This window comes from Eurypyga helias, unplaced genomic scaffold, assembly GCF_000690775.1.
Source record: "Eurypyga helias isolate BGI_N326 unplaced genomic scaffold, ASM69077v1 scaffold39114, whole genome shotgun sequence".
NCBI classification, from domain to species: Eukaryota; Metazoa; Chordata; class Aves; order Eurypygiformes; family Eurypygidae; genus Eurypyga; species Eurypyga helias.
Genome location: NW_010247756.1, coordinates 4,579 through 14,148, shown reverse-complemented (window position 1 = coordinate 14,148; position 9,570 = coordinate 4,579). Strand labels below are relative to the sequence as shown.

General features: G+C 41.9%; 1 protein-coding gene across 1 annotated transcript; it reads right to left on the bottom strand.

Moving 5' to 3' along the window:
• Positions 1 to 1,462: 1,462 nt before the first annotated feature.
• On the bottom strand, positions 1,463 to 9,366 carry INSIG2 (insulin induced gene 2). The gene is made up of 5 exons (XM_010150819.1): positions 9,025 to 9,366; positions 5,962 to 6,086; positions 3,304 to 3,470; positions 2,782 to 2,881; positions 1,463 to 2,020 (listed from the first exon to the last, which is right to left on the bottom strand). The coding sequence occupies exons 1-5, from the start codon at positions 9,266 to 9,268 to the stop codon at positions 1,979 to 1,981; spliced, it is 678 nt and encodes a 225-aa protein (XP_010149121.1). The 5' UTR covers positions 9,269 to 9,366; the 3' UTR covers positions 1,463 to 1,978.
• Between the last annotated feature and the right edge of the window lie 204 nt (positions 9,367 to 9,570).

Genomic DNA, 9,570 nt, shown 5'->3' with positions numbered 1-9,570 from the left:
CCAGTGAAACGCCAGAGCCTGCCCAAGGAAAACCACCCTTAGTTCATGCCCTAACAGCTTCTTGGTTTTATTAATAAAGTGTTTCTTACTGCCATATGGTTTGATTACAAGAAAATCTCTAGTCAAGGATTTACTTAAACGTGTTCTACCTCTGCTTCAAGTAAAGCACATCCGTAAGTGCTGTCTTGAAACGTTACGCCGTGAAAGTGTGCTTCACTGCTGAATTGTCACGGAACCGTGATAAGCCAATGAAACTCTGTGGAGCTGCAGAACCCAGCTCTTAATAAATCATTCGCTTACTTATTAATTTTACACTTCCCCATTCAAGAAATTTTCCTTTTGTGACCACCTCTCTCGTTACAACGCTTTTGGAAGCACTCCATTGCATACTTTTCAGACTTAGAGATAAGGATGTAAGACTGAGAAAGAGTTGCCCATTCCAAGCTTGGTGTACAATGCATACACACATTTATTAATAAAGACTTGTCTAAACATCTATTTGTTCTTTGGACCGACTCCAGCCTCCCTAGGTGACTGTAACATGCCTGATAAACCTTTCATAGAAGATTTAAAAGATAGTACTTCAAGACATAAGGAAAAGAAATACATTAAAACATCATCAACAGAGACAGAAGGGAGAAAACAATGTGGAGACATCCCATGCCGAACTCACTGCTGGCACAGGTTAGCAGTGTTCTCTTGAAGTCTGCTTTCTGCATTCTTGCACAAGTTCTTTTATCTCATGGTCTTAACAGGGAGCTGCAAAGCCAAGAGGAAATTCTACATATTCCCCCAAATATGGGTCACGCACTGAAGTCCTTCTTAAGAAGGGAACCAATTAGCACACGACTTGTTTCAGCTGTCCTATCAGACCTTCTGTGCACAGGCACCTGTAAAATCAGAGTAACAGCATTCCTCTGCCTTAGAAAACTGCTGTAAGACCAAATGCATTTATGGTTGCCCAGACCATAGTCACAGCAATATAGGCTACATGCGTACCTAAAACACAGCCTTGCCTTCTTCTGCCGATCCCTGAGAACAGAGCAGGTAGTAGACAAGAACTATCAAGAGTAACATTGGTAACGGAGGGGTTTATGACACTACATGGTACTGATTTAGTACAGCAAAGTTAAGTTTTACAATAAAAACTCCCTAAGATTTTTTTTTCTCCAATATGGGATCAACACAAGTCAGCTTAAGGGATTGTTCAAGAATGACCCAAATTGTACCCCATTACTCAGCACAAGGATTTCAGAATCTGTCCACATAAAATCATATACAATCATGTGTACTGGTTGTACCAGGGGAAAAGCAACAAGTAATTTCCAGCCTCAGTTTCCATTTCTGTGTTCCGCGATACTGGGCACGTACCACAGACACATGAAATGCCACAGCAATAACCCACATGCTCTGTATTGAGTTCCCTCACCTGTAATGTGAGGAAGAAAAACGATACAGTGTGTTAATAGGCAGAAATCAGTTACTTATTGCAAAGTTCACTTGTAATCCATGAATTCCATAAAGATCTTACAGGCTATCATCACGGAAGATGATCTTCATTCCTGCATTTGAATCCCCTGTCCTTCACTGAGCTATTAAGAACAAATTCCTCAGACCTTTCAAGATAAAGTGAAGCAGAAGTTTCAGCTACAGAGACGTAGTGCAAAGGTTCAGTTTGGCACTGCAACATTATGGACAGACAAGAACTTATGGTAAACTCAGTGTAGACCTGGAAAAAAAGAATCCTATCATTGAACCAATATTGTCAAATGTATTGCATACTATTGTAACTTCACAGTAATTAAAATCAGACATCAAGGATTCTAGAGAAGCAGCAATCACAGATTGCAGTAAAGTATACCACTCAAGGGAAAAAAAAAATTGCATTTTGGCAATTTCATAGTCAAGTGTTCCTTATGCTCCTCCAACAGTCATTTGTCAGATATTTTCCTGTTTAAAAGGTGCATATTGTTTCTCCTCAGTCCTCATGAGACTTCTCAGCAATGACTTTGCATTCATACTGAAAGATAGAAGTTGACAAAATTAGTATTACTCATTTTCAAAACAAAAACGCCCCCCCCCCCAGCCTGTCCAGGTCCCTCTGGATGGCATCTCTTCCCTCCAGAGTGTCGACCGCACCACACAGCTTGGTGTCGTCAGCAAACTTGCTGAGGGTGCACTCAATGCCGTCATCCATGTCACTGACAAAGATGTTAAACAGTACAGGTCCTAACACTGATCCCTGAGGAACGCTGCTTGTTACTGTCTCCACTCGGACACTGAGCCACTGAGCACCACTCTGAGTGCGGCCATCCAGCCAATTCTTTATCCATCGAGCAGTCCACCTGTCAAATCCATGTCTCTCCAGTTTAGAGACAAGGATGTCATGTGGGACAGTATTGAAGGCTTTGCACAAGTCCACATAGATGACGTTCTGTGCATACACTGCTGGCTGCAATTTCTGCCTCCTTGAGCAGCACAAAGAGCAGTTCAGACTTAGGGAATGCCCTGACTTCTCCCCAAACACAGGAGCTCTTACTTAGCTCCTGGTCCTGCAAAGTCTAAAAGTACACAGCTGTGAGCGTAGAGAGCAAAGTCACAGGCTGTGCTCTGAGTAACAGTACTAACATCTCACTAACTAGATTAAAAAGCACTGACTACAGATTTCTACCTTACTCCACATCCACAAATCAAATAGCTAATTGGTACAGATGAAGGAATAACACATAGATTAGAACTTTTACTAGAAGGCAATCGACACCTACGCCCACCAAAACCTACCATTGCCAGCTGCCTGCCGATATTGCCCATGGTTATTCCACCAGCAAAAAATATACATGGCAACCAGGAACGAACGTAAAGGAAATCTGGAGATGTGTATCTGGAAAGAATCACACATTTTTGATCTCAACATTGTGCAACACATAGAGTCTTCCAATCATGTGACAGAAATCCACAGTTTAAATATTAGGTCATTTCAACCAAAAAATACGTGTATTACTCACATTTAACCACTTGCAGCAAATAACAAAGCAAGCTTCTTATTGGTTATAATCCCATTTGTTCAACTAAGAAAAGCATGTTAGTTGTCAGTAGGGTAGCAATTCTACTGAAATAAGCAACCACCAACCCAAAGTCTCACAAACACACAAAAGCTTTCATCAACAGCCAAATTTATGTTATATTCAAAATTAAGTGCTGGCAGCTTTGGAAATCACATCAAATTCTACCCTTTCAGTTACTCTCATTTTAAATCACAGCTTCAGGAGACTACCATTTAACCTTAAGGGAGTAAATACTTACTGATAAACTCCATTGTAGACCAGAAGTTGTGACACCAACGTGGCCAGGAACGCAATTCCTACTCCAAGACCAAAGCCACTTCGCGATCTGTCAAATGTCCACCACAGTCCAATTGACAGAGCTGCTAAGGTGAGAGACAACTGAATGTTGTTGGCAAAATCCACTTTCTGTGTTGATTGTTAAGGATAAGTTTGGAATTATCAAATACAGGTGTAGAGCAGCTCTCCTCACCCTGTTTATTATATTTTGGCATGACCGAAATGCCTAAAAAACACAGCGCTAGCAGCATCAGCTGTAACACAGCCCTCCATCAAGTACGGGGAAATAAGCCTTGTAAGTGCTGTAGGAAACTTAATACACTTACTCACATTTTTAGGGTCTTAGCACTTAACAAGAGCAAAGAGTCCACACACCTACCAGGCAATACTGACGTTTTATACGGACATACAATGCACATGTCACTTTTCAGAGTAAGGACATCTCATCCTTACCCGGCCCTTTACTACACTAAGTGTGAAATCTTAAGTCTAGCATTGGACTCCTCTAAATCACAAGGATTTACTGAAAAAAGGTATTTTTCACTCTTACTTAATTGCAAATAATTTACATGCTATTTTACATTCAGATAAACATCAAAAATTTTAATGTTTTCTATCACAAAAAATGTAAATAATATTGTTGTGAAAGCACTCATGTAAATCAACATTGAAAACCAGTTCTGCCAACTCTGTGGTGATAGAAGCACGAAGTCACTCCAGGTATCTTTGCAGTGTTTCATGTTCTTCAAACTGTTTTGGAAATACTAACTCATCCTTACTACTCCTGTCCAAAACCGATTATTAAGAAGGAAGCTGTCAAGTTTCATAAGCCTGAAAACATATTTATGGGATGACAGCATAAAAACACTGCCCTGTTTTCTCACAGAGGCCTGGAGAGAGACCCAGAGGAAAGGAGAAAGAAGTTCAACAAACTGAAATAAATAATTACAGGATAAAAATCAATAGCATCAGAAAAAAAATGTCAAACACAACCAAAAACCACACCCAATATGGTAATGTGTAGAACTGGTAATAAGCTGAAAAGAAAGCAGTCTGGAGAGCTGTCAAGGAAGAAATACAGACAGTACATTAATGATGTTCTGGAACATGTGTAACAGCTGTTAGAAAACTGCAAGGAGGTTTGCTGTGAATAATCTGACCCATGCAGAGAGACGCTGTCAATTCTCTCGCATTTCTACAAAGCAGTGACGTTGCATGTGCTTTCACAACAGGTACAGTCCGGGTCGGCGAGAACCACACGACCAGGTTAATGCATCACTGACACGAGAGCAAAGCTTGTGAGGGACAGTGGGAATGACTGAACAGTGGCAGCTCCAGCTCATCCAGCCATATTGGATAGGATGGGAACAAAACCAAACAGCAAAACCCATCTGAGGGGCAAGCCACCATTTAGCCAGCTCACATCTTTCACTTAACTTCCCTCGTTTCTTGGAAGTGAGGAGATTCAGTCGCACACAATCAGAACTTCTTAGCATGGTTTCTGCAAACCGTGTTGGAGCTGAGACTGAAGGAGAGTAGAGTTCCAGAGATGATCAACTTACTTTCTAATCAGTTTACAAGAACTCAGTTTTCACAGACAGATCCTGGTTTTACCTGACAGAGGAGGCACTGGATGTGACTACAGAAAACCACCAAGACTCATGGCACTGCCAATACAGTGTGCCAGTACCACATGAAAAACAGCCTGACAGTCAGCATGTCCCCAGTGGCTTTAGGGGGAAGGGATGCCAGTTTTGAGCACACTTGTGCAAGGATGCACCTGAATTAGGAGCAACAACTCAGGATCAAGGCATCATTTGTGGAATGGGGTAACAATGCTCACACACTTTGTGTAGTCCTGGGTATTACCTGGTTCTGACTGCCCCATCCTTTGCAAAGTCCATGTCCGTCACTGATGACCCCAAGGCTGGGGTTCAGCTTTTTACTAGGGTGTAAAAAGGACAGTAACACTGGGAATGTATCAAAGCACCTTTCTGTAATACCTACCACAAATATTTCCCCACACCTACTTCCATTATTCAAAGAAAATAAAGAAAATAAGTAAGACAAAACACAATATTGAAACATTTCTAATGACAAGATTTTTCAGAATGAAAAGGTGTGAGATTTACCAGCTCCAATACTGCTACAATAGTATAACACATATAAGGACATACTAACACATACAGGGGTCTACAAGGAAGCTGGGGGGGTACTTTTACAAGGGCCTGTAGTGACAGGACAAGATGTAACAGGTTTAAACTGAAAGAGAGGAGATTTAGATTAGATATCAGGGAGAAGTTCTTCACAGAGAGGGTGGCGAGGCACTGGAACAGGTTGCCCAGAGAAGCTGTGGATGCCCCATCCCTGGAAATGTTCAAGGCCAGGCTGGATGAGGCTTGGACCAACCTGGTCTAGTGGAAGGTGTCCCTGCCCATGGCAGGGGGGTTGGAACTAGGTGGTCTTTAAGGTCCCTTCCAACCCAAACTGTTCTATGATATCCTGCATTTCCTTCGAAAAATGCTGCACATTACATCTTGAACAATTCACCATGACTAAGTGAGCTTTGTTTTAGTGGAAACCCATTTGTTATCATCCATTTCATTAGAATACAGGATACAGCGCTGGCATGATTTATTCCCACAAAGACTGCTACACATCGCATCACACTGGACCATTCTCTCTTGAATTTATGTGGCTCTCCCAGATGTCTGTCCATGCATGGGTACAATAACCCAATCACAGCTGTGAAGACAGGAAAGAAAAAAAGCCCAGAAGTTAAAGCACCAGCAATATTTAACTGAAATAAAGACTAACTAGACTTTGACAATTACTGTCACTACTAACACTGGTCTTTTAAGGATAAATAGTACAAAAGATACATTGTAAAAGAAGAAAAATTTTCAAACAATTTCATTATTTAAAAAAGCCCTGTAAAACATCAGCATCATCTTCAACCACTGCAGCAGGGGCAGAAGTAGCAAAACAGAGACAATTGTCCTCCACCCCCAGTTCAAAAAGAGCTCTGCACCCTACCAAAACGTGCAGTCTCACACTGCCGTTCAGGAAGAGCAGTAATAGCTTGCAGGCTGGCACTTTTGAAAATGCCACAGATCAAACATAAACATTTAAACAACTGCAAAACAAACATGCCACAGTAAGCGCAGAGTGTGGTCAATAACAACAATATTTTGTGTCTTCTTTTGTTGTTGTTATGAGCAAGTGTTGTTTGGATAACATTTTTCCCCTCTTCAATGCTACTATAAGGGCTCACACAGAAGAGGGAAAGCCAAGAGACTATGGTAGCTGTTGAATACAGAAAGCAAACAGGACTTTCATCCCCAGGGAACTGCTGTGCTCTTGGAACGTTTCTTCATAAACATTTTCTGTACTGCAGCTGCAGCTAAAAAGACTGTTACCAGCACCACCGAGGAATAACACTGGTGCTTAATGTTAAGCTGGTGCTGTAGGAGGGGGGCAGAGTCTGAGTCATCAGTACAGACTCCGGTACCCTCAGTCTGGCACGCTGTTGGAGGGAGGATATGGCAAATGCCCTTTATTCTGCCAGAGAGGAAACTGATCTCAGGATTCAGGAAAATAAATCACCAGTAAAGCTGGAGAGGGGAAAAATAAAAAAAAAGCAGCTCCCTAAACAATTTTCTTGCCAAAGGCACTGGGCCAAACTGATGACTAATAAGAGTGACGGGTGAAAGGACTTCTCTGAAAGCAGCCTTGATCACCACTGATTAGAAATATGCAAAATACCTTTATTCTGATCATAATAAACCATGCTGCAGAGAAATGTTCACATCAATCCCAGGAAGGCTGTGAAAGTACGAATGGTAAGAAAACAGGTGAATTATCAGAATTTACCACAGAGCTTCCCTGGATGTACAGTATCAGAGAAGATAAGGAAAGAAAATGAAGCAGAAAAGATCACTAATGAAAAAGAAAGAACTAACACCTCAACAGGGGTCACTCCTGCTGGGAGAAGCCAATTAATGCAGAAATATATTTAAATCAGGTGGCTTAAAATCAAGCCGTACAAAAGCCTAGCAGGTGTGGACTACACTTTACAAGCCATATCCAGTCTCTCCATCAAAACCACCAACCCATCAGAATCAGAAAGGCCACAAGTTTCTGCTGAGATGATGGCAAGACCTATCCGCCACCGCTTCCCCACACGCGGCTGCAGCGTTCCCAGACGGCCCCTGAGAGCACAAGGTGCAGCCCGACACAAACAGTGGCCAGTGCAAATGTTAGAGTGAACACTGCAAACCTTAGATGCTGCTGCTGCGAGTTGGGATTCTGTCATTTCAAACCCCCCCCTACTCCATATGTAACAGATCAAACCTTTACCAGACGTATTTGTGAAGTTGAAAGTATACAATTTGAAGTATAAAAGAAACACACAGCCAACACAGGATACAATCTAATAGCTAATCCACCACCTCAGCAGGATACCAGAAAGAGGACTAAAACAACGGGCAGATAAAGCAGGTATGTAACTGCCACCGTAATACATCAAATCCATTTCCACAGCAGAACAAAACCGACAGGTTCAGAGAAAGATTTGGAGGGTTTCCTTTCAAATCAAGCTCCTCTGTGACATCTGAGGTGTAGTATTTCAACAAGGTATCAAAAAGGAAACCAATCAGATGACTAGGAAAAAATATAGACTTAAATATTATCATTAGCAAAACAGTGATGCCAACTCAACAGCTAGTTTATTGACTCATGTTAATACCCAGAAACGTGAGCTTCTCACTCTCATTACAACTAACCTCTAAGAAGATACTGTCTTTACTGTAAAGGTTCGCTAAAGCAGAATCCTCCAGTACTGGCTGCTAAGAATATTCCCTTAGTAAAACTGACCCATGGGATCAGTGATCTTCAGAGCCAAGTAGAAAGCCGAATTCCATCAGGCTTGTAACATGGAACATGCCTTGATACTTGAGGATGAAAGAAGAGAAAAAGGGGATATTTCTTACTACCTACAGTAGACATCTCGCATAAACTAGCTAAACACACAAAAGCCTCCATTCCCTGTGTGGTCACGGGAGAAATGGAACACGTTCACATCCGACTCGATACATGGATCCACCCGAGGTGCTCTGTTTGGCAATGCACCTCTGCAACTGCAAACTGTGTGCCTGGCCTCAACCCCCTGAGACACAGTCAGGCCTCCCAGCTTCACGGAGCTGAAGTGACACCTTGAACTGGAATGAGGAACAAATGGAATGCTGGGCCACAAAAGGGAGCGTGACTCAGCGTGGTCTGCTGCACTCCAAACAAGGTGCCGTGTGCCGCACCACTTGGCACGGCCAGGGAATTTTTAAGGGCTGCCTGTAGAGCACACTCCTGTAATCCAGGTTACAAGCACCATCACCTTCTAAGTCTGTTAAACTTGTACTCTAACCCAGCAGAAATCACAAAGGTTATGTTCTGCTAACAGCATTACAGCATAACAAGTTACGAAAACACTGATTTCTGGACACACGCATGCATATCTCCATGCAATATGCGGGGAGATTAGCACAGTAATAGCTCGGGAAGGGTAGTGATGCTGGAAGAGACGTTTTTATCTTCCACATCTTATCTTTCATACAGTGTTTTGTAAGTACATAACTTCCTATCCACCCTTTCATCTCCACGGCAGGCAAATGTACACAACTGAACTTACCTGACGCTGTGCCACAGCAAGGTGGTACCCACCAAGCTGAGGAGAAGATGCTTGTGATCACATCAGGGGGGAAGAGAGTAACGTTTCTCTGGATCTGAAGCAAGTTTAATACTAATGCAAGAAATACGCCAATAAAAAACAGCACTATACCACGAATTACCAAATTCATGCCATGACTGGTTACAGATGAAATGTACGGGCCACACTTTTTTGGTAAGGTTGGCATTGCATCATTTTCTGCCATGACTTCTTATTTTCTGAGAGACATCCAACAGGCTGACTGAGGAGGATTCACTTGCAATCAGTATTTTCACTCGTCTCAATTAAGAGATATCCAAACCTGAAAAATAATTTTAAAAAGGGTGAAAAATGGAAGAAAGAAACATTAAATATATTTCTCTTAACCCAATCTCCAATTTATTTAAAACACGGTTATTGTATTTTTTCTGAATTTTCTGAGGAGGCAATTAGTCATTGGAGAGCAGAACCAACCACGGCTGCAAAAATGCCTTGCAAAGAAAACAGGTTTTACAAATAGCTTTGTCT

Excerpts from the sequence above, each read along its gene's own strand:
- INSIG2 (XM_010150819.1), bottom strand. The coding sequence starts at position 9,268 with ATGGCAGAAAATGATGCAATGCCAACCTTACCAAAAAAGTGTGGCCCG. Across the intron at positions 2,882-3,303 it reads GTCTACAATGGAGTTTATCA|ATACACATCTCCAGATTTCC; the intron begins GTAAGTATTTAC and ends GATTCTTTCCAG. Across the intron at positions 2,021-2,781 it reads TCGGCAGGCAGCTGGCAATG|TATGAATGCAAAGTCATTGC; the intron begins GTAGGTTTTGGT and ends TCTATCTTTCAG.